The sequence below is a fragment of the Centroberyx affinis genome, unplaced genomic scaffold (genome assembly GCF_046629955.1).
Source record: "Centroberyx affinis isolate AG114_WGS23_722 - 3 ecotype Tasmania unplaced genomic scaffold, CSIRO-AGI_Caff_v1 ptg001416l_1, whole genome shotgun sequence".
Taxonomy (NCBI): Eukaryota; Metazoa; Chordata; class Actinopteri; order Beryciformes; family Berycidae; genus Centroberyx; species Centroberyx affinis.
The window spans coordinates 156,811-180,867 of NW_027279894.1; the positions used below are offsets into that span (position 1 = coordinate 156,811).

A 24,057-nucleotide genomic window follows, 5' to 3' on the forward strand; every position below is an offset into this window, starting at 1 on the left:
GGGGATCTGTACCAAACAAAGATGTTTTCTTAAGTCTGTAGAATATGATGTGTAGGCCAGGACATCTCTTTAGCACCACAATATTTAATTTAAAATGGTATTTTGACACACATTTCACCTTTAACAAATATTGCGCCTCCTGCGATTTGAAAATTGCAGTAGGCCATATTGCGATTTCAATAATCGATTAATTGTTCAGCCCTAGTGTGAAGACTGTGATATATGGTCGGTTTGACTAGCTACTACTAGCTAATGTACTTATTGTAATGGACTTGCTAACGCTGCATGCTAACACTTTAGCATACAATAGGTTAAGTAATTGTAGGCGACTAGCATGATCCAAAGAATGAAGATAAACATTTTAGTAATCCCAAGTTGGTTTTGTTTTTTATTCTGTGGCCTGTAGATTCATAACTTCTGAAAACAAACCTCATAAAATCAGTATAGCTGATGAAGACTGTGATATATAGCCTACGGTCGGTTTGACCACTGTTGACAAAATGTGCTTATTAAGTCGCTTTGGACAAAAGCGTCTGCTAAATAACAAAATGTATGTAATGATGCAGCAATGGTTTATTTTGGAACTACTTCAGCCAAACTACTTATTCACCCGCTGCACATTGACACAGAGTCTAAATTTAGATGACTCCTGTGTGTATTTGGGTTCGAAAGGTCAGGTGTCAGAAAAAACAAAAGACAAATGTTGTCTTCATCATTAGTGAAGTCTATTACAAAATGAACAGTGCAAAATAGGGGGAATCTACAGGGTTTCAATACAGGAGGATGGGAGCCGCAGTTTGTAATTTACGCTGATAAGACAGGTGTTTTTATACATTAGCATCTTGCCTAGTAGAGGCACACAGGAGGACTCTTGATTTGGAAATGTGTCACCACAGGCCTTTTAATTTTGTTTTATTTTCATCATGGGAAGCAAATAAGAAATGAAGTCTCTCATCTTGGGATCCAGACCTGTTATAATCTGTCACCTCTCTTGTCATGTGGGGACCTGTGAGTCATTTTGGGTGCCATAGTTTCAGAAACTGGGTTCTAGTGTATGAACATGCACTTAATTTAATTTCAAGACTAGAAAGCCTAAACAAGTAAGTACAAATTAAACTTTGGAACAAGACTTATTCGTCGGTGTCTCTTGCTTCAGTGCGTAGAAACACCCAATTAACAAAAGTGTTGTTGTCTCCTCGGGGAAACCAATTAATATTGATTCAGAAAATAACCTTGTACACTCGCAGGGCAGACGACCAAACAACGGAGGGAAAACAAACCAACAAAACATTCTTCTTTTTTTTAAGCAAGAAAAATAATTTATTTATAATGATATAATAATTTCATCACATAGGCAATGTATAGCTGCAGAGCGTAGTGTTTCTGTGTAACGCTACCTCCCAGCTACAGATCACACCATTGGATGGGGCAGGGAAACAGAGGTTATTCAATACATACACGGAATATTCCTTTAAATATGTCTTTTTCAATGAGAAATAACAAAAATAGAATAATTCCAATAACTCTGTCTGTCTCTCTTTCTCTATGTCTTTCTATGTCTCATCTCTCTGCCTTTATAAGCCACCCAGACCCAGCAAAAATAGTTTTGTTTTTTTTTGCAAATATTCCTTGTGTGTTTGTTTTACTCTGCTTGGTGTGCCAGATGGGTGGGGTTTTTGTCACATGGGACACTACAATGAGCGCCTGGAAGTTTAGACAATCACAGTAAAGTACTTGAAACACAATTTGCAATACTTTTTTGTAATTGACAACATACCTACACTATCAGTACACTATCTGAACTGTCTTGATACGGTAAGCTCCACCCCTCTGGCACTCCCAACTAGACAAAACAAATGCAAAATACTATTTGGCCCAAATCTGCAGCCACCATCTTGTATTTTTGAAGGGCGAATAACAGGACCACAATTATCAAGCTTTTAGATAAGGAACGCTAACCTGTGATCACAGACTACACTCTTAAAAAATATATGTCTTTTTTTTTTTTAACACATCTGAACATTTAATTTGGGACAATGCTTAAAGAGTTATCTAAACACCAAACCCAAGTCTGTGTAAAACCTGCTATTGGCTGATCTTTGGTGCCAGGTGATGATGTCACTTTCTATAGAGTACAACAGGTGTACCAAAGATCAGCCAATAGCAGATGGCAATTTCAGTAACATGCTATTTACTATTAATTGTCAGGCTTTTACACAGATTTGGGGTTTAGTTACTGTTTAATTTTGGTAAGTTCCAATGTAACTTATAACAAGCAGCATGTTGTATCAGTGTGTTGCTGTGTTGAATGTGTGTGTCCCAAACTAAACACACTGATTTGCTGAAAACGACATTTTCTTTTGACGAGTGCAGGACCGTGTGGCCGTCTCAAAATGAGGCAAAACTGATTCCAGGTCAGATGTCCCAATCTGACGCACTTGGTAAATGTGGACCACTGTTTTTTTTGTTTTTTTTTAAAGCTTTGTCCACTTTGTTGTATATTAAAATTTCTATACACAGTGGTAACATAAGAGCTTTGACTGCTGTCGTTAAGTTGTCTGTGTTTCAGACGTTGTTTGATTGATAATATTTGGATTTCTTTTGCAAATACTGGATGCCTGTGGTTGACTGAGCTTGATTGGCGCAATATAACCGATGGAAAAGCCTTTAGAAGTGCAATCTTATTCCGTTGTGGAATATAAAACGGTATAAAGCAAATCGCTCCAAGCAATCTGAGGGGATTTCTAACCAAAATTAGTTTGGTTGGGTTATGTGTGTCTGTCATTTTGTCTCATTTGTAGTAGTTCTGTTCAAATTTGGATTAAAAATTAGCCTACTGTAAAAAATCTACTGTAGTTTTGCTTGGCTCAGTCAGATAAACTGTAACCTTGCTGCTGTTTTGGGAAACTTGTCCTCAAATGAACATGACCAGAGCTCCAAGTCCGCTACTTAATAAAGTTGATTAAAGCTTTTGAATACAGCTTTTGAGATGTGTCCTTGTTTGTTTATGTTGTGTCTTAGCAACAGGTTGCTGTTTGGCTGTTCCATATCTGCACAGAGAGAGTATTACTGTAAAATTAAACCAAATTAATTAATGACTATTTGCTCTGCTCGCTCTCTCTCTCTCTCTCTCTCTCTCTTTCCTTCTCTCTCTCTGCTCTCTTCTTACTCACTTCCCCAGACCTTTTATCACTCTAGTGGGAAAGAGAGAGAGAGAGAGAGAGAGAGAGAGAGAGGGAGGAAGGGAGGAAAAAGCTTTTAACATGATTACCCCTCTGAGTCACACGCCAGTGGAGGAGAGGGGAGGAAGAGAGAAAGGAGGTGAAGGAAAAGATGATGGAATATGTATAAATTTTCTCTGTGGTAATCCCCACATTCAGCAGAATTAAACCTCTGCTCCACACCTTCCCTTCCCTCCCTCTGTCCTCCCTCTTTCCTCCTTCCTCCCTTCTCTTCTTCCCTCCTCAAGAAGGGATAAGGCTGACAATGAATTAGTTAAATATTCAATAGATTCTTCTTGTCAGGTCTTAACTCTCTCCTCGGTTAACTCCTTTGTTACAGATGTGCCACTTTTAATATAATATCTTGTGTGTCTAGTTAGTGTCAACGCATCTTACTTGCAGATTGGAGTTTTAGTTCAACAAATATTTCTGAGGCAGAGCTGCTGTGGAGGCAGAAATAATCTTATTGGTTGAGTTAAACCTCAACGGTTGGAGCCAAACAGCTTTTTAGAGCGCAAGTTAGCTAACTGACAAACCAAATGGCAAAAGAAGGAACTCTGGCCAAAATATACTGTAAATACAAAATAAAAATGGCAAAAACTTTCATGACCATGGCATCATGAAGGTCAGCAGCAAGCTAACTAGCTTACCTAGCTAGCTATAGGCTACTATGGCTAGTTTGAACTTGGAAGTTCAGCTAGGCTAACTAGCTAACCTAGATAATTTAGTACGGATAGATTGTATTTTTGCAGTTAGCAGCAGAACGCTAGACTTCATAATATTAGCTTCCTCCTCTCTTACCTCTTGTCTTTTCCACTGGGCTTCAGACTAGTGTTGCCAACTGTCTTCCACGGATATTAGATATTGGCTGCTCAAGAAAGTCACTACAAGTCATGTCACATTAATTTCAATGACAATATTTTGCTAGACTGTTCCTGCTCTTCCCCCATTCTTAGCAGAGTGAGGGGCTACACTGTGTATGGGAAGTGCTGTGATCACTGCAAGTCTTTGGATTAGACGAGCAAGTAGCGTAAATTGGCATCAACCAAATTCTTTAGGGGTCAATGCATTGACATTGTCCCCAATGGTCCAAAAAAGCTAGCTGTGTGGCCAAATGGGTCTGAAAAGTCTCTAAATCTAGCAACAAAGTCACCAAGTTGACAACAGCGTTACTTAGCCAGAAAGACTGTGGCTCTTTGGCTCCGCCCACCGAGGTTTAACTCAACCAATGAGATTATTTCTGCCTCCAGAGCAGCTCTGTACAACCAGAACTCCAATCTGCAAATTAATTCTCAAAAAGGAATGATTTTTTTTTGTTTATCCCAAACTAGAGATAACATCCTTCCCACCAGTGTACCCATATGCTTGTACCTCTCTCTTCTCTGTTCGCAAGATTAAAACAAATGTGCCATTCTGAAGATAACTGCCATCTGTCTACATAGGAACAAGCACAACAACACAACAGTTTGTTGTTCCTAATCACACATACGCATGTGTTGAAGATGACACATCCTCTGACAGCGTACCCGCTGATTTGCGCTCTTAGAGTGGGTGTGCTATTTTAGATGCATCCGTGTGTCCAGTTTCAACCAAAACATATATTACTTTTCAACGAGAAAAGAAACCATGCCTACCTAGACCCATTATTGTGCTGAAAACAAGACATCCTTTCTAACAGTGTACTTGTGTGTACATCTCTCCTCTCTGTTCACACTCTTAAAGATATTTTGAACACAGCCTGTGTGTTTAGTTGTAGTTTTTACACACACACGTGTTGAAAATGACTCATCCTTTTAAGAGTGTATCCATATGCATATTCTTCAGTCTGTGTCATAGGGGGTACAGTATAGAGTATATGAGGAGTAGTGATAGTGGTGACAAACCTCATCACAGAAAGAGCAGAATAACACACTGTAGCCCTGCTGATCTAGCCTCCCTCCCTTCCTCTCTCCCTTCCTTCCTCTCTTCCTTCCACCCCTCCTTCATTGATCCGATTTCAGATCTAACATCGTCGGAAAGGTGTTAGCTAACCAATCCAGCCATCTCAGATCTGTGATAGAGTGAGATAGGAAGAGAGGACAATGTCTTCTCATAGTATCACAACACTGCCATACTCTGCTTACCTATATAAGAATGCAGACTTGGGCAAATACTTGAGGCACGCTTGATTCGTCACACCACATTACCAGACCCACTGGCTTGCGGGTCAGATTCAAATCTGTTGCAACACAGACGCTAACATAAGTGCTCCCTTATACATATATACTCTTCTACAATATCTGACATGATCAACAGCTATTCTGGCCAGATCTTACAAGGGATGTTTGTGTGTGTGTGTGTGTAATACCAAGGCAGCTGAATATGAAAAAATAAAGAAAACAAAATTTAAAAAAAAACACAGGAGGCGTTGCAGCATCACGCCCATAATCAGTATACAAGGCAAACAAACACAGAGTTTCATAGGTTTTATCTTTTTTCATTCACTAAATATTTAAAACAAGCGTCACTTGACTAGTCATCATAAATGGTGATAATTTATGCTTTTTTAAAATTCTTCTTCATCTTCTTTTTTCAGGACGATGGAATACCTGAAGGACGGTTGTAGGAAAGAGAGATGTGTGTGAGGAGCCGAGTGTTTTTCCTCTCTCGTGTCGAAAAGAGCGGTTTTGTCATTGTGTGTGTGTGTGGTGTTCCCTCCTTTTTTTTCCCGCCACTAGGGGGAGCTCCGACTCGATAGCACCAAAGGGGGGGGGTTAGGTGGTGGGAAGGTTGGTTTGTTTGCCGATTAGGAGTCAAGAGAAGAAGAGTCCCCCCCCCCCGCGGTCCATCCAGAAGTTGGAACTGGTATCTTAACCAACTGTCAGACCGTCCACACAGCGATCCAGAACGAAGCCTCGGTCCGGGTCAAAGTTCGGAGTCCGAAATTCAAGCTCCTTTAGGCAAAACACATTCAAACCCTGCCTGTATCCGTGTTTGTGTACAGATTCCATCCATCCATCCATCCATCCATCCATTCATGTTTTCCTCGACACATGGAAAATCAAAATTATGACAAAGAAAAAATACAAAACAATATATTTGTACAGAGAGAGAGAGAGAGAGAAGGCAGAATATAAGCGTCAAAAGTAGGATTTTTTTTTTTTGCGCTCGAACTAAGCACAGCATCCATTTTCTTAACAGTCATTCATTGACATTCATCCGGTGTCGCGTCGTCTGCCGAGCTCAGATGCATAGACTGAATGCAGAGAGAGAGAGGTGGGGAAGAGAGAGAGAGAGAGAGAGAGAGAGAGAGAGAGAGAGAGAGATAGAGAGTGTGGGAAAGAGAGAGAGAGAAAGGAAGGGAAGGTTAGCGGAAGACCGGAGAGGGGGGATGGGAAAAGGGAGGAGTTGGAGGTTAAAAGAGGAGCGGAAAGGGGGAAGAGGCAAGAGAAAAAGAGAGGGATGGATAGAGAGAGGCTGTGCTACATGCAAAGAGAGAGACGTGTAAAGGGAAAGAAAAAGAGAGCGAGACGGTGCTATGTGCCAGGAGAGACAGTATATAAACAGAGATGGAGAGAAGAGAGACAGAGGGAGAGAGAGAGAGAGAGACTATGAAGGGAGGAGAGGAACGAGTGGAGAGGAGGAGGGTGGCGCAGTCTGCCGCATCCCCTTTGAGACAAAACGGAGCGAGGGTGAAAAAACGTGCACAGAGGAGGGCAAAACAAACAGAGGTTCGGCCCTTTAATTCGTTCTGCGACACGATGGACGGACGGCTGCATCGATGGAATTTTCCATCCTCTCCTCCTCCTTCGCTTTTCTGGTGACTGTGTGGCTCGGCATTGTGATATCACAGAATTCCAGATTCCGGAATTCCTAACTCCACCAGTTCCGGAATCCCTTTGGTTCCGGAAAGGGGGAGGGAGGGAGGGAGGGAGGAAGGCGGTGGGGGCTTTCTAATCCTGCCCTAAGGATAAGGGGGGGGGGGGGTGATGCACACACACACACACACACACATATATGTGTGCGAGTCCGCGCGTTGAAGACACGCACGTGTGCATGCACACACAGGACACCGAACACGTGAACAGACACGCACACATGTACTCCCTCTCTCTTCTCTCTCTCTCTTTTACCACTTCATTCCTGCCACTTCTTCTCCTCACCCTCCTCTCCACACAGACACACACACACACACACAAACACACACACATCGTTAGGTCCCCTCTGGTCTGTTTGTAGTTTGTAACAGTCCTTTGGTCCCGTCACCAGAGACCAAGTTGAATAAAAACCCTGTTTAACAGAACCAGGCCTGCTTCATGCTCTCCATATAGAAACTCCACAGGCATGATTTCATCTGCACACACGCATCCACTCACACACACACACACACACACATACACAGACAAACACACACACTTGGGTGGGTAGGTCCATAGGGCTAGGGGTTCTGCTTCTGTGCCATGGCATTACTCCTTAGTCTCTGTGTGTGTGTGTGTGTGTGTGTGTGTCTGTGTGTGAGTGTGTGTGTGTGTGTGTTTTCTGTGAGCTCCTTCCATGGTGTAGGCAGTTTGTAGTCCAAAGCCGCTTGCTGCTCTGTACACTGTCTATTTTTAGTCCACTCCTTGTTTCAGCGATCAGTTTCTGTCCATATTGGTCCATTGATGCGTTACATTTATCTTTGTACATGATACATACAGTACAGTCCAATTTAACGTGTATATGGCCATCTAGCATATGTAAGAAAAAATATAAGCAAAAGAAAAGCACAAAAAAAATAAAGGATATCTAAAACAAAGACCGAAAAAATAATGATCGACACGAGTCGAGTGTCTGAAGGAAAAAACTCTGCGTCATGTAAACGACCTCCGATGCCAAAGGAAAAGAAGAAAAGTGCTTTGCGTTCAAAAAAATGTCGTTCGCGCGCTGGGTACCGCCTCCGGCTTCCAAACTGTGGAATGTTTCGGGAATGTTCGCCTTCGTCTTCGGACAAGACTCGCAAACTCTCGCGCCTCGTCTCTGTTAGCGATTTTCTAGCTTTGTAATCCTGCGCTTCATCCGATCAGAATCCTCTGTCCTTTTGAAGATGACGGGGTGATGGCGCCTGCTATGGCGTTGTGTTTGCCATAGAGAGAAGACAGAGCTGTTATGTTCATGGGTTCACGGGTGCGTTTGCTTCCTCTGGTGCCTCATCACACCGTGCAGCACGTAGCGTTTTACCTGTAACTCTACAGGCATCTGGTACTGTAGTGGTACTGGTTGGATGGTTTTCGGAGGAATCATTCGAAAGTCTCACGTCGTCCTCGGTTTATTCCATGTGCATTTATTTGTCTTGACTCATTTATTTGCTGATCCACCGTGGCATTTCGGTGGCTCGGGTTAACTGCTGATTCAGATTCGGTGACCGTCGTTGTCATCAGGGAGTCTGGTTGTCGTCATCACTCAGAAGCAGCCGGGAGTAAAGATATCCGCTCTATATATCCGTGTATTCCCAGCGTTGGCACATCCCTGTTTTTTCCACCCATCCATTCATCCGTCCTTTTTTGCCTCTACACTGAACAAATCCCCTGCTGCCACCCACAGCAGCAAAGAGAGAATACAGTGCAGTGTTGAAGCATCACCTCAGAACTTCCACCTTCCATTAGACATATAGTGAGAGCAAACTCTGCTCTCCACAGATTTCTTGCTTTCCTTGAGGGACCAGATTGACAGGGAACAATAGAGCTCCAACAGAAAATACAGAGGGACCATTTTGTCCAAAAGTGTGTTCCAATATGATTGGACGGCGCAAATGGTCAATCAGTGGTTGGAGTGATCCGGTTGGACATTTAGTCCCCGGTCCCCGGTGGGTGGCAGATTGTAGAATTGGTTGGACGGTCGGTAGCTTTGTCGACAACAAACGGATCCGGTTAACTTCCGTTAACTCTCCGTCCGCTCATTGGTCGTTGGGTTTGCCGTTCCCGGACGCCGCCTCTCCCCCCTCCGCGCTCGCCGCCGCGGAGGAGAACTCTGTGACGCGCCGCGCCAGAGGGTTTGTGCTTTTGAGGAGCTCCATGGCGGAGACCCTGGCCCCGCCGCTGGAAGACTTGCTACCTTTCTTCTGGAGCAGGGCCATGAAGTTCTCGTTGCGGGAGCTCGACCGCTGGCCGCTGCCCAGCGTCAGAGCTCGGAGGTCGCCGCCGCTGGTGCTGTGCTTCACCGGGGACACCAGGCTCTGGCGACTGCCGAAGGAGTCCGACGGCTCCTTGCGACCCAGGACTTTCCGCTTGGACCTGGAGGAGTCGGGGGGGGGGGGGGTGATAGTGAGAGAAGAGAAGAGAAGAGAAGAGGGAGAACGGGAGGCAAAAGTTTGGAGGTGGGTGGAGAGACGAAAGACTTGCTTCAATTCCAACATTTGTTATCTTTTAAATCTCAGATTTACTCCTCAAGCCAGGTGAGTCACATTTAGATTGATGTCTCTTTTTTTAGAGGAAAAAAAAAAACTAAACTACACCGTGTAGCTACAGAAGGGACTCCGTCTTTTCTTCTAGGAGATGAAAACATTGACTCCTGTTCTTCCTTTTCCCCTCCTCGCCCTTTCTTCTCTTTCCCTTTCATGCTATTTTCAGCAACGTGCAAGGTAAAATCATGAACACTTGTTGCTTAGAGACTAGCTTTCTTGTGATTCACTGTGTGTCTGTGTGTGTGTGTGTGTGTGTGTGTGTGCGTGCGTCTACATGTGTGGGGGCGTGTGCATGTGTGTGTATGTGTGTGTGTACAGCGTGTGTCCGTGAGAGTATGAAAAAGGGACGAACTAAGAGCCGCCCATCGTGCAGGAACCCACTGTACATGCAGCCGTTGCTAGGGAACCTTATGCTCCGTTCGCCTCACACCTTTTCAACTAGACAATGCATCTTTCTTCACATGCTTTGGGTTATAATAAGCCTGCATGCAAGCTTGGTGTTTGGTGAATACAGTTTGTGCTGCGAAAATAAGTTTTCACTGTCATGACAGGCGTGACAGTGATGCATCTGGAATGTGCAGTGTGTGTGCGTGTGTGTGTGTGCATGTTCAAACCTGTGTATAATAGTGAACAGGTCTTCGGTGGTGTGTGTGGTAGGTGTGTGGGCCAACAAGTCATCATCCGTTTCCTCGGCGATGTGGAGTACTGTCCTCTCATTGGATGCTGAGCTGGTCTCATCCACTGTGTCATCTAAAGCAGACAGAGAGAACATTTCTAGAACAAATTCTTAATTCATGTTCTAATTTATTTTAGTCCAAATTTGACTTTTTGGTCACAAACAGTGATTTTGTTCCCGTTTTTTGTGGCTTGCTATATACATTGTGTCTATCAATGTCTGTTGGTTTTGTTTGTACTGTTATGTACAGTATATTGTAATTTTACCAAGGCTAATTGCTATAGTACATGTAAATATCTCTGGCGATAAAACTGAGTCTGGTTCACTAAAATCTCAGTTACATATCAGGTAATTCAGACTTGTACGATTTTCCTCAATATTTCACTGCTGAACGCACAGGATAAGGCATTAGGGCATTCTAATACTAGGAAAAATAAAAATAAACAGTATGAGCTACTCTGTGCTTTGATTTGGTCCAACTTTCAAGCAATTTGCTGCAAAACCTGAGAAATCTCTTCTGGCAGAGTGATGAAATTTTGCATCCAAAGCAGCAGAAAGCAGCAGGGAGGGAAAATAATCAAATGTAGCAGCTTTCACAGGCCACCATTAAAAGTGAGTATATGAAATGGAAAAGAGAGAAAGTTTTGACTTCCGCAGTCCCTGTCAAAACCAACCCTCGATCAAACAGTTTTTGCAAATAATTACTAGCGTTTGTCTGAGCCGACTTGGGGCACCAGATAGTGTCGGATAACTTGATACTAAAATTGCTTTCAAAAAGTTAACTTTTAAAAGTTAACTCTCTAGATCTCATTGTATTGCCCTCTGTGTAAAACAAACATTAAGCATTATTTGCAAATACTGTTCGACCCGGGTCTGAACAAAACACCAAAGGCTTTTATATCATCCTTCTCCACAATCCTACCTGCCCCAATCCCACTGCTGGCCATCTTCCCTTCCAGCTCCGTGAGGGAGGAATCCTGGAGAGACGACTGAAGTGACGACTCTTTTGAACTCTCCTCGTCTGTTCCCAAGTGGTTCTCCTCTCTCTCTGGAATTCCGGGAGCACTGGGAGTACCGGGAAGGTCGTCTGGCGGGAACGCTCCTACCGGGGACCGCAGACCCACAGGGCTGTCGGCCTGCGGCATCTGTCGGTCCGCGCTGCCGTTGGCGGAGGAGTGGACCGACGAGGGCAGGAGCAGGACGTTCGGCTTCTTGGGGACTGGGGGTGGAACCTGGAGAGGAAAGAGAGAGAGGGTGGTGAGGCTAAGGCAGGTTAAAGGTGCTGCATGTAGCATTTTAACATCATTAAATCATTACCACATTCATTTTGAGACATTAGTACTGTACATTTACCGTAAACAAACAAGACCATCCCTGAGAGGATTGGCAGCCTCTACCGGCCTCTACACTGCATTTTACATTGTGAGCCACCAGGTCGGATTTGGAGGGAAATCTATTGGATTGCTTTACAGCACAAAACAGGTAGAGGGCGCTGTTCTTCCAGAGCAAACAGAGCTTGTTCCATTGGACTCATAGCCATTTTGACTTTCCCACTCATTTTGAATCCCTTGTCTTTGAAAGGTGCCAGTCTACTTAGTATAGAACATATCATACAAGAGATGTAATTTATTTATGTAAGGACAACTAATTTACCAACCATTTAGGTGGAATTTAGTGGAATTTGCTTTGTACTTCCATTTATATTCCAATTATTTAGGTGACACTTCTATCCAGAGTTACAGTGTTTCCAACAGTAGAATAAACTTAAACTCCTAGATTGCCAGCATCACAAGCAACCAATAGTAAAGCTTGCAAGACTCAAAGCCCAGTGCCCTGACAATACAATAGATGTAACAAATATTTGTGCATTCATAAAATGATGATAGGTATTGTCTCATATTAAGCATTTTCTCAGAGATGTATACCTCACCTTGGGTTTCTTTTTGTCCGACAGCTCAGCCAGACAGGAGATTGTCATCCTTGAGGGAAGGGTCTTGCTCTTGTCCTGGAGCTCCGGGAGCTCCTCGTTACTGCAGGGGGAGGGGAGCGAGCCTCCGTCCCCAGGCCCAAGATGGATCTCTGTGTCCGGGTCGAATTCAGGCTCCATCCCCGGGTCTTCCAGGAGAGGCTGGGGGTCTGGAAGAGGAGGGAGATCGAAGAGGGACTGGGAGTGCGGGAGGAAGGGGAGATCGTAGGCAGGTAGGGTGTTGGTGGAGTTCGGGTCCTGGGACACCGAGGGACTGGTGGCAGTCTGCGGTGGAGGTTTTTTGGGTTTGGGTTTCTTCATGACTTTATAGATGTTGCCCAGTGGCACAGGCCGGTCAACAGGTGAGGCAGGGGGCGAGTCGAGGGCAAGCGGGGAAGTGGAGGAGGGGGAGGGAGACTTGAGGAGGAGGTTTAGGGGACGCTTGGGCAAGGGGGGCTTGATGGCCACAGGCGGTCTGGGTTTTGGGGCAGTGGGGGGCGGGCTGGGGTCCTCGCCTAGGTCTCGGCCGTGCTGTTCTTCTTCGATGGTGTCAGACGCCCCGTCAGGGCAGTCCTCCAGGTCGCCACGGGAGACAGAGCGCAGACGGATGGTCTTCAGCTCGTTCTGGGTAACAACAGGCAACGCTTGCGAAGAGCTGGGGCTGATTTTTCCAGGTTTTGCCGCCGTTGACGTGTCAGAATGCCGCCTGCTCGCCTTCTGCTTTGGCTTGATCGACGACAGCTCCAGATGCGCATTCACTGGCATCTCAAAGGACAGTCTCGACCTCGCCGCGGGGTCCTTGGGTGAAGGCAGCGATGATTTCCTCTCTGGGATCTTTGGACGCATCTTACACCCCAACGTCCCTATTGTCCCCAGTGTCCCCGAACCTGCCACCTGATTGAGTGGAATGGTTGGAGTGGGAGTCTCTGATTGGCTGGAATAGCCGCTTGATGGGGACATGAGTCCTGGGGGCTTGAAGGGCGAGGAGGCCTTGGTGTCCGTCTCCATGGAGAGCTGTGAGGGCGAGGTGGCTCTGGAGGTGGCGGGAGAGTCCAGCAGCGACTCTGAGCTGCCTCTCACTTTCATACATTCTATCACTGTGGTACCTGTTGCTGTGCTGGAGCCTGATAGGGACCTGGGGGTAGAGTAGAGTAGAGTAGAGTAGAGTAGAGTCGAGTAGAGTAGAGAAGAGAAGAGAAGAGAAGAGAAGAGAAGAGAAGAGAAGAGAAGAGAAGAGAAGAGAAGAGATCATTTCTAAACTTCCATAATGCTTAATAAGTAAGTAAAGTAAGAAACAAGTTAGCAAATAATGAGACAGACAGACAGACAGATACAGTAGATGAGTCTCCAAATAGTGTTATTTCATTGCTCTACCTGTAGGGGTCATTGTTCTTCCACTCCCCCAGCTGCCAGTGAGCGGGGAAAGTCAGTTCTGTCTCTACCTCCCTCTCTGGTGCCTGGACCTCCAGACTTGGGGGCCCATCGCTGCCTCCGTGGCCCAGCTCCCCCTCACCCAGACTGGGCTTGGATGAGCAGGACGAGCTGGGCAGGAGGAAATCCGGCTGGAAGTCTGGGAAGTGGTCTCTGGGGATGTGCAGGCTCTTCGGCCGTCCGTCCCGGTAGAGACCGCCGTCGTGGTGGACTCGCCCCTCAGCTTCCCCGAGGTTCTTCATGAGAGAGACGCTCCTGACGGGAGGCGGTGGTTTGCGCTTGGATTTCTTCAGCGAGATGGAGCGGGAGCGCAGGCGCAAGCGGCCATCAGCGCTGTAGTCCGAAGCCGTAACGGAGATTGTGTCGGTGGTACTGGCGCTGTCCTCAGAGCTCCCACTCGGGTAGAGGAGGGCGTAGTTCTCACCCAAACCCAGGAAGTTGTGATGTTGTTGTTGCTGTTGGTGGTGGTGGTCTGATATTGCCATAATGTTCCCGTTTCCTGTAGCATTATTCCCGGCAGTACCGCTGCAGACGTTATCTGCTGAGCAGAAGGAACCGGAATCGGTTGGTGTGGAGAGGGAACGCTCCCGGAACTTGAAGGCGTTCGCCGCCGCGATGGAACGTGCCGATCTCTCCCTCCCTCTCCCAGACTCCCCAACTCCCCCTCCTCCTCCTCTCCCTCCGTCCGCCGCCGCCCCTTCTGTCTCGCTCCGCTTCCCCATCATTGCCATTGTCATGGAAAACCCTGGCATATTGTTCCCTCCTCTCCCGGCAGACGGGTCCGATACAGATGTGAAAGAACTGGAATGCGACCCCGAACTCATCGACTGTCCCGCGCTCGCCAACCCCACCCCTCCCACTGTCCCTGCACCTGCATTACCCATGATGCTGTGCTGTTTGGGAGGAATTGCCGGGCCTTTGTTCACACTGTAACTGTAGGCCTCGTTCCACGCTCCAGGAGAAAAGGTGGAACCTTTAGGTCCGTTCCAGGAAGGGGAGGGTGTGTTGGAGCACAGCAGCCCAGAGTGATCCATGGTTCCTGGGCGAAGGTGGTGCAGGGGAGGCGGCTCCAAGCTGTGATCTACGGAGAGGAAGAGGAAGAGGAAGAGGAAGAACTGATCAGAACATACTCAATTGAGCATACAAACTCACATGAAACACGTGTAGTTTACTTCCAAGAAGAAGGAATAAACACTCCACAACTTCTATCTCTAGCTACACATTCACAAGACAGAACAACTACATTCCAGACACACACACCCCCAAATAAATTCAAAATATGAATAAAGTTCCATTCATCACTCTTGAAACAGCTTGAAGCTAAGTGTCTTTTGGTTAAAGGTACTTCAACAGTAGGGTCCTTTAGACATGATACTAGCTGACGTACATATAGCTGCCAGCTAATATCTGACTTCCACTGCTCTCAGTCCTTAAAGGATAAGGCTGGTGGTTTTTAATGCATTGCTTACTGCCAACGAATCTTATGAAAATAACAAAATCAGCAATGATTTTGTTTTGCCAGCAAATCTCGTCCATGTAGCCGGTGCCCAATGAAGCCATGTCCCAGCAGCCATAGAACTCCATTGAATTAAAAAACAATTAAAAACATGTCAAAGAGAACATGCTGCTGCTCTGCAGCATATTTCATCATCATGATGCACTGGGCCAGCTGACTTTTTCCTCACACAACTTAATAAGCCGGCTGTAAACACTTTGCGATCTCAGGAAAGTAGTTCTGTAGCACCGAAAATAGTCCCCGGCATAATGAAGAATTTGTTCCCATTTGAATTTGATTTGGTAATAACTACAACAACCTGACTTTTCGTGGTAACAGTTAGCGATTTTTTAAATTGAAACTATGTCTTTGTGAGCTGTGTTTCAAGGTTTTTAGCTTACAGTTGGAGCCAGTGACTTCCGGGTTGACGGCTAAAACGGTACGTGGGCAGTCAGAAAGTAACAGGAGTAGAGCAAACGCATTGTTGATTTTGTTATTTTCATAGGATTTGTTGACGGTAAGCAATGCATTAAAAAACACCAGCCTTATCCTTTAAGACTAAACCAGAATCCTTCTCGACAGTGGTCAGCACCCAGCGTCAGCATTAATTTAAAACTCAGAGTGTAACAATCAACTCTATTCCAGTGTATATATAAGTCCACACCCATTAGAGTTAATTTAACACTTTAGAAAGTTTTGAACAGCCGTCCCAGAGCTATATCAGCTCTATGAGTGGACAAACAACTCTCCAATCAACAACTCAAAATAAGTGTTACTGAAAAATCCACAGTGGAAAATTTGCTTGCACCCGGTCTGCATTTTTCAGTTGATGGGTCAGGACCCAAAAGAGGGTTGCAAGATGTTGTTTGGACAGGGCCATTAACATAGAATAACTTAGATAGAGATAGAGGAGTATTGAATTACTAAAGTTAATCTTGAGTCTTGATGCAAAACCAGTTGAAATCCATTTCTTTCAATAAAACATCAAAAATATGAAATGCACGGCAAGCTCTCTTTCCTTCTCTCCCTCTCTCTCTCTCTGGCTAAGTTGACATGCACCGAGTTACCCAGACTGTACTTCAGCTAAGGTCTTATTCAGGTTAAGCTATTTACATGAACCTTTGATACCCTGCGATTGAGTATCCCTGTTTCCATGAATAAACTAATTAGGCATGAAAAGGTTCAACTGCCAGCTACACCCTCCTTCGTTGACTGAGCAGAAGTAGGTTAAAGGGAAAGAAATGATTATCCCAACATTAACCTCTGTGGTGTTTTCTTTTTTTTGAAATTCAAAATGTAACCAACCACGCTGTGCAAGTCTCAGTTTGCGCAGTTGGTGAACAGCAATAGGGAAAGGAGTGCAATATTTCCATGCCACTGTAACCTGTTTAACATGCGAGTAAGCCAGACATTTTAACCGGGAGTCTGAGCGTACCCATGTTATTCTAACTGAGCTATAATGTTTTCGTGCATCGACCCAAAACCAGGTTACATAGATGAAGTTAAGGTAGGCGTATTTCTTTCTTTCCCATCTTTCCTGTCTTTGGCTGAGGCACAGTTATGTGGGCAGAAACGTGATCTGCAGCGCTGGAACATAAGAAGAGACTGAAGAAACGTTGGAGGAGGGGAAGAGCTCCTTTGGCAGTCCTTCTCTTAATAGCCACACACACACACACACACACACACACACACACACACATACCTGCAGGTAAGGTTGCGTCGAGGTCAGAGTGGGTCTTCCTCAGGGGGAGGTGCTGGTGGGGCGTGTCGGTGACGGGCTCCAGGGAGCGGGGCTGGTGGGGGAAGGGGTCCCCCGGAGAGGGGGAGGGGGACGGGGAGCACTGCAGGAGGTCGACACCCAGGAATTTACCTCCTTCACCTGGGGGAGAAAGAGGAGGAGGAGGAGGAGGAGGAGGGGAAGGAAGGGGAGGGAGCAGAGAAAGAGACAGGAAAGGGGGACAAATTCTACTGAACACTCAAATTCAATAAACACCAAATCCAATCATGTCATTGACATGGCAATAAAACATTGAATTATGAATCTTGTGTGTGTGTGTCAGGGAGGTGGTTTAGAGAAAAATATAATTCTGTGACCAATTATCTGATTTAAAATTTTGAAAATATGTCTTAATAATTCCTAATAATAATCCTTATAAGGCTGCAGCATTTTCAACACACATCTAATGAGGGATGACGCACATTGTGGTGTGTTCAGGACAAACTTGCTTTACCGTTTTGATTTAATCTTGACTTATTTAACCAGGTAGTCTCACTGACATAAACAATCTTTGTGCCAAGATTTCAGCCGCATCCTGACAAAAATAAAAGTTACCTTCGCTAACCCTAACCCTAACAACACGCGACAACGCACATGAGTCAAAAATACGGCTTTAAGTCACATCATAAGTAAGAGCAATGTCAAGATTCACTTAGTTCACAGAACAAATGAGCACTCAGGAGGCATAATCCAGTAGCAGTCCAGCCAGATCAAGGGACAAGCCTAAATAGATCTCGGCTAAAACGAATCAGTGACAGTTCATTATTGAGTCTGGCTGAAGATCATTAAGATCACCGAGAGAGTCCGGCTCTTTCAGGTTTAAAGCCGCTCCAGGCAAGATTTTTATTTAAAAATACACCCGTCTCATCAGCCTCAATAACAAAGTGGGGCTGCAAAAGAGAAGAGTACTCCATCCTCACTGAGATGCTGTGGAGTCGCCCTATTTGTGGAAATCAAGAGTCCAGAGAAAGCTGGACTCACCAACATCGGATCTTTTCCTCTCTCGTCTCTTTAAAGCGCCACAGACCGGCCGGTTTGTGGGAAACGTGAGCGAGCTGTGTGACGTTTACTGACGTACAGGATTTCTGGATTTCTTCACATTTTTCAAACAGTTACCTCTCGCTGCTATTTGGAGCTGTTAATGTGCCAAGTTGCCTAGTGCAGCTTTAAATCAACAGGCTTTACCTCAACTGTACATCCGGATGTGCTGAAGGTGACACATTCCTTTTAAAGAGTAATATCGATGAAACCATTCCAGCTGGAAGAGCCTCACTTTCCAGATCCCACACAAAACACATTTTCATCAGATAGATTCATGTTTACGTTTTACATTTTTGACATTTTCTATACAGAATGACTTACTGCTGAGAAACCTACAGTTCAATCTCCTTATTGTTATATCTCTGGTGTCGTCTTGGGCCGATTACATCTGTAACAGGAGCTACCTACAGTACTTTATAACCCTACAGTACCTCACTCTCTCACTCTCCCTCATCTCCATGCACTGTAACATGTCAGCCTGGCTTCTATATGTAAGCACTCACTCTTGTTTTATAGCACCAGGCACAGTTACATCAGATCCAGCGTATTGGTAAAATTTCCCTCCTACAACCAAAACGACACCGTCCACTGAAGATCTGTGTTCCTCAGTGACTGAAGCCTGGGATGTTGAGTCAGACAGACACACACACACACACACACACACACACAAAATCGATGGGGGGCGAAACAACAAATGAATCAAATGAAGTCGAATCGATGGAAAGTGCATCAGCCGATGCAAACCCGGTGCAAAAAAAACAACCTGAGATGTGTCCGGACGCGTAGAAGCAACAGCGCATACATACAGTATTTATTGCTATTGACTGGGTCTTGGTAAGGACTCAAAACACAGATCCCTTCCTTCTCTTTGTTCACGAATCAAGCATTGTGCTGTCACAGTCAATAAGCACTTGTTTCGCAGACTGTAAACCGATGTGACAGTGAATGGGAAAACAGAAAAACAGAAAAGAGACAGCGGTTTTGTCATTTTCTCCTGGTGCGCACCCGTCTGTGGCTTGTGTTTCCCATACAGATGCCTTCCCTACCTGTCTGTCTACCTGTCTGTCTGTCTCGTCAGTCACTTACCACCTGCCTGCGCGCCTGTTTGTCTGTCTGAGTCGCTCCTTTTGCCTCCTGTGGGTTTCTCAGATGACTCGTTTTCCCCATTTTGTCTCTACTTGTGTCCCCGTTGCCGTTGTGCGTATGAATTATACATCCGAGCATTACACAACACAGAATTACAAATGTTTGAACTATCCGAGAGACCAAAGGACAAGCTAATGGCGGGATAGGCGCTACACGATGACACTCCACTGCATAACATTCCCGGCAAATTCAGCTAATTAAGCTCAGAAGATGCCGTTTTAGCCAGATTTTCCGGAAACAACGCTCCGGGAGACAACTTTTGAGAAAAAAACATGTGAAAGTTTTGTTAGATGGCAAATCTTATCTCACATCTTGTTGTGTTATTGTGCAATCCACCTTAAAGCCCGAATCCCGAGTTTATTTACCCATATAAATTTTAAATGCATTCACATAAATTCTCCAAGAGTGCAACTTGTACTGTACATGGAAAGTGTTTCAGTGTCTGTTTGATAAGAGTTTCCAAATGTAATCCATGTACACAAATGTTTCACAGCCTCAAAACACACACTTCTCATGTTAAACATACTGCCACATACTGTCTTCTTCAATCCATTGACTCAAAATGTAAACAAAGCCAGCAGCCCCCTCACATCAAATTCAAACTGCCTTTCTCTCCCTAACTAATCTCCCATTGGTTTTACTCTTTTGAATGATCTCTCCCTGCATTATTTGCCAAATATCCGTCTGTTCAGCTTATTCCCTACCTGCCAGAGGTGTGAAGTCAACTTTGCTCGAGTCCTAAATCAGTCTCAAGTCTTGAGGCACAAGTCTCAAGTCAAGTCCCAAGTCTAAATGTAGATTACCAAGTCAATTCCAGGTCAAGTCCATGTCATTAATGTCAAGTCTCAAGTCTAAATGTAGAACAGCAAGTCAAGTCAGAACAAATCAAGAGTCCAGTATCAATTTAATATCTTAAAGAAAACTAAATATCTAGGACTTTTCAATGCAATATGGTTTTAATAGGATAAAAACTTGGTAAGAGCATCATGAGTTTGATTTCTATAATCAGTTTCAGCTTCAATAAATTCAATCATTCCATACAAATTCAGAAAAGACAGAATTTAAATTCAGTCGTCTGCCGGAACAAATCTCATCACTTTCAATCTGAGTCATTTACACAAACACAAGATCTCAAGTCAAGACTTTAGAAACCTTTTCAAGTCATCAGAGTACAAGTCAGAGTCAAGTCCCAAGTCACCAGAACCCAAGTCAAGTCAAGTCTCAAGTCTTCTCTTCATGCAGCAAGTCAAGTCTCAAGCAGTTAAAAGTGTCACTCGAGTCCCCGCCTCTGCCGCCTGCCTATCGATCCACCTGTCTGTCTCCTTCACTCATTCTCCACCTCTCCACCAGTCCATCTGCCTCCATCACTTCACTCCCCGTCTGTCCATCCGTCGGCCCGTCCGCTCGGCTCGTTCGCCGAGTGCCGACTGAGTTCGCCTTCGACTTTTTCTCCTTTCGCACATGAATAAATGAGAGCGTTTGGGCTGAAGCGTCCACAGCCATCCAGCGGAGAGGGAGCTACATCACACACACACACACACACACACACACACATTCACATTCCCTGTCTGTGTGCCTGTCTGTCTCTCCGCCTGTCGCCCTCCCTTCCCCACCTGCTCCATCTCTAACCTAGTTGCCGTTCAGAGGTTGGGAGTGCTTGTGTTGCTCCTGCACCTATAAATAATAGACAATATTTGAGCTATCAGCAGCGTTCACCAGAGAGACGCGGCGATGATTCATTCATCGGCGCGTCTCTCTCTGGTGTCTCTCCGGTGTGTTTCCGGCTTCGCTGCTTATATATTGTAAATATTGTACTTTTTACTCCACTACCTTTATTTGATAACTTAAGTTACTGGTTACTTTGCAGATTCAGATTATTAATACAAAATATAATCAACTAATAAACTGTGATGTATTATTATAGATTACTGTAAGCTACCCAGCAGTATATAAAGTAGTGGAAATCAGCCCCACCTTTTCCAGATGCAACATTAAAGTGATGCTTACACATTAATGCATCAATAATTATAATTCAATAATATAATATATACTGTATTATTCTGAAATGAGCCATTCTGCATAATGAGTACTTTTACTTTTGTTGCTTTAAGTACATTTTGATGCTAATACTTTTGTACTTTAACTTAAGTAACATTTTGAATGCAGGACTTTTACTTGTAACAGAGTATTTTTATACTGTGGTATTTGTACTTTTACTTAAGTAAAAGATCTGAGTACCTCTTCTACCACTGTGCGTAGCATCTGAAACAGAACACACTTGTCCTTAAAGTAACAAGGAAATTAAAAATTACTTTTTAACCATCTTAGCTAATTCTCCATGTCATATTTAACGTCAAACAAAATGTACAAACACTTTATTTTCTGGTGTTTTTATATAAAATTCCATTACTTCTATTCCCTGGTAACGGCATATTTTTAGTGGTTATATCTGGCACAGACCTCTGACCTCTGACCTCCCTGAGGAGAGCAGGGCGAGAGAAAAGAGAGTATATGATGTATATGATGTAGTATATGATGTGTATGTATATGTATGATGTGGTATGGTATTTGACATGAATATGATGGTATGTAAAGCTCTTTGAGACTTGATTGTGATAAAGGGCGATGTAAATAAACAAGACTAGACTAGACTAGACTAGACTAGACTAGTTTCCCTGCAGGGATCAATCAAGGATCACATCATTCATGTTGTATATTTTGGCAGCCTGGTCAGATTGTGAATCGCTGTGGTCCAGATAGGTTTAGGCCTGGTTCTAAAGAAACTGGAGATGTTCGCTTTTAGCCAAACTGCCGACTGCGAGGCTGGAGCCTGACCAGCAGAGACGAGGCAACTGATTCACTAACTGAAGACCTCAAAGTGAATCTCTATTTTATGATTATCCGATAATTTGGTCTGCCAGCATTGAAAAACTCCAGCAGGGCGTCCTGGTGGCTCAGCCTGGGACCTCTGTCACATGTCATCCCCAGACTCTCTCTCTCTCTCTCTCTCTCTCTCTCTCACACACAATATTTCCTGTCTGTCCCCACTTTGAACTATCAAATAAAGATGAAAAAAAAGGAAAAAGAAAAACTGCAGCAAGCACGTGACAGAGAGTGACGTGCAGGAGGTCGCCAAGTTCAATGTCAACCCAAACTAGCACCAAATTTTTCACAATGTGATATTACGGCACAGGATGAATTCATATTAAAACAGATTTGGGAACTGTTTTGAACTGATATCAGCAAGATATTCAGGTCCCAGTTTCACAAAACGATGCAGGCAGCAGCTCCGGACGGCTCCACTTTCACTCTGGCTCCATATTTACACAGGTTTTCAATGTCGGTCTTATCGACACCTACTCAGCGTCAAAAATGTTTGCCGGGCTATGATCCAATTACCTTTTTTTCAACATGGATTCAATTTCCCTCCCCGGGACGGATTCACCTCGCCACAAACGGCAACACAAGCGGAGCCAATGGGATTTGTCGCAGCCCTGCAAAGCCCCGCCCCCCCCACCCCCCCACCCCCCCTGTCAGCCTCCCCCGGCAGACCGGAGCGTTCCAGGTAACTGAGAGGATTAGACCGCCGTCTGCAGCTCAGCGGCCATTCAGCAGCCTGAATACCTGTCTGTCTCTCTCTGCTAGCTCTGCATTCACACTCTGTCTGTCTGTCTCACTCGCTCACTCGCCTTTCTCTTCACCATGCACAGTGGGGTTGCATTCATATTGCTGTCTGCCTGCCTACCTGTCTGCCTGTCTGTCTTCATAATGTCACAAGCTGCCTGTCTGTCTGCCTACTACAATGTCGGTCTACATTCACTGCATTCATTGCTGTCTGTCTCACTGTCTGTCTGTTTGTTGACAGTAAGGGAACACATAGATAGATAGATAGATAGATAGACACATAGATAGATAGATAGATAGATAGATAGATAGATAGATAGATAGATAGATAGATAGATACAGTAGATAGATAGATAGATAGATAGATAGATAGATATAATTTTATTTATGTGTCACTCCTCAACATACAGGTCTGTCTTGTTGTCTGTCTGTTTGTTGACAGTAAAGGAACACATAGATAGATAGATAGATAGATGGATAGATAGATAGATAGACAGATAGATGATAGATGATAGATGATAGATAGATAGATAGATAGATAGAATTTTATTTATGTCTGTCTGTCTCGCTGTCTGTCTGTTTGTTGACAGTAAAGGAACACATAGATAGATAGATAGATAGATAGATAGATAGATAGATAGATAGATAGATAATGTGTCACTCCTCAACATACAGGTCAAACAGAGCAACAAACACAGTACCCCAATAAAAAAGGAGGTTGAGCACCACTCATTTAGAGTTATGAGACACAGGCTAAAAATAATACACATATTAAAAAAAAAAACACATGTACAAGCTGTTTACCGGCCTGTCTGCCTACCTGTCTGTCTGTCTTCATAATGTCACAAGCTGTCTCTCTGCCTGTCTGCCTGTTAGTCAGTCTGCTACAATGTCGGTCCACTGTCTCACCGTCTATCTGTTTGCTTACATAAAGGACAACGTTTACAAGCCGTTCACCATCCTGCCTGCCTGCCTGCTCGCCTCATATCAGACAGAATTGTCAACTCGTCACACTCCATTTCCATCTTCGGTCTGGCATTGCCTCCACTCTAACCCATTTCCGTGGGGTGGGGGGGGTGGGGATTTGATTTTCCCTAACCGATCACTAGAGACTGACGTATCCGCCTGAATCTTGACGTCATTTTAAGTCGACGCTGATGCGTAGCCATGACAACACCAGAGACGGAGCATCTTGTCTACAGCGGTCGCCATTGTTGTTATTACTCCTCCTTGGTTCCGGCGCACACAGCTTGACAACAGCT

The 24,057-nt window shown here is 44.6% G+C and overlaps 1 protein-coding gene across 1 annotated transcript in view; it reads right to left on the reverse strand.

Annotated features, from left to right (window-relative positions):
* Window positions 1-9,132: 9,132 nt before the first annotated feature.
* Window positions 9,133-24,057, reverse strand: part of nhsl2 (NHS-like 2) — a gene marked incomplete at its 5' end in the record, with an annotated part of 50,346 nt that continues 35,421 nt past the window's right edge. The window contains 6 exons of the mRNA XM_071526507.1: window positions 9,133-9,469; window positions 10,254-10,389; window positions 11,238-11,547; window positions 12,246-13,416; window positions 13,656-14,793; window positions 16,910-17,086. Coding sequence (XP_071382608.1) covers window positions 9,133-9,469; window positions 10,254-10,389; window positions 11,238-11,547; window positions 12,246-13,416; window positions 13,656-14,793; window positions 16,910-17,086 — 3,269 coding nt within the window. The remainder of the gene's footprint in view (window positions 9,470-10,253; window positions 10,390-11,237; window positions 11,548-12,245; window positions 13,417-13,655; window positions 14,794-16,909; window positions 17,087-24,057) is intronic.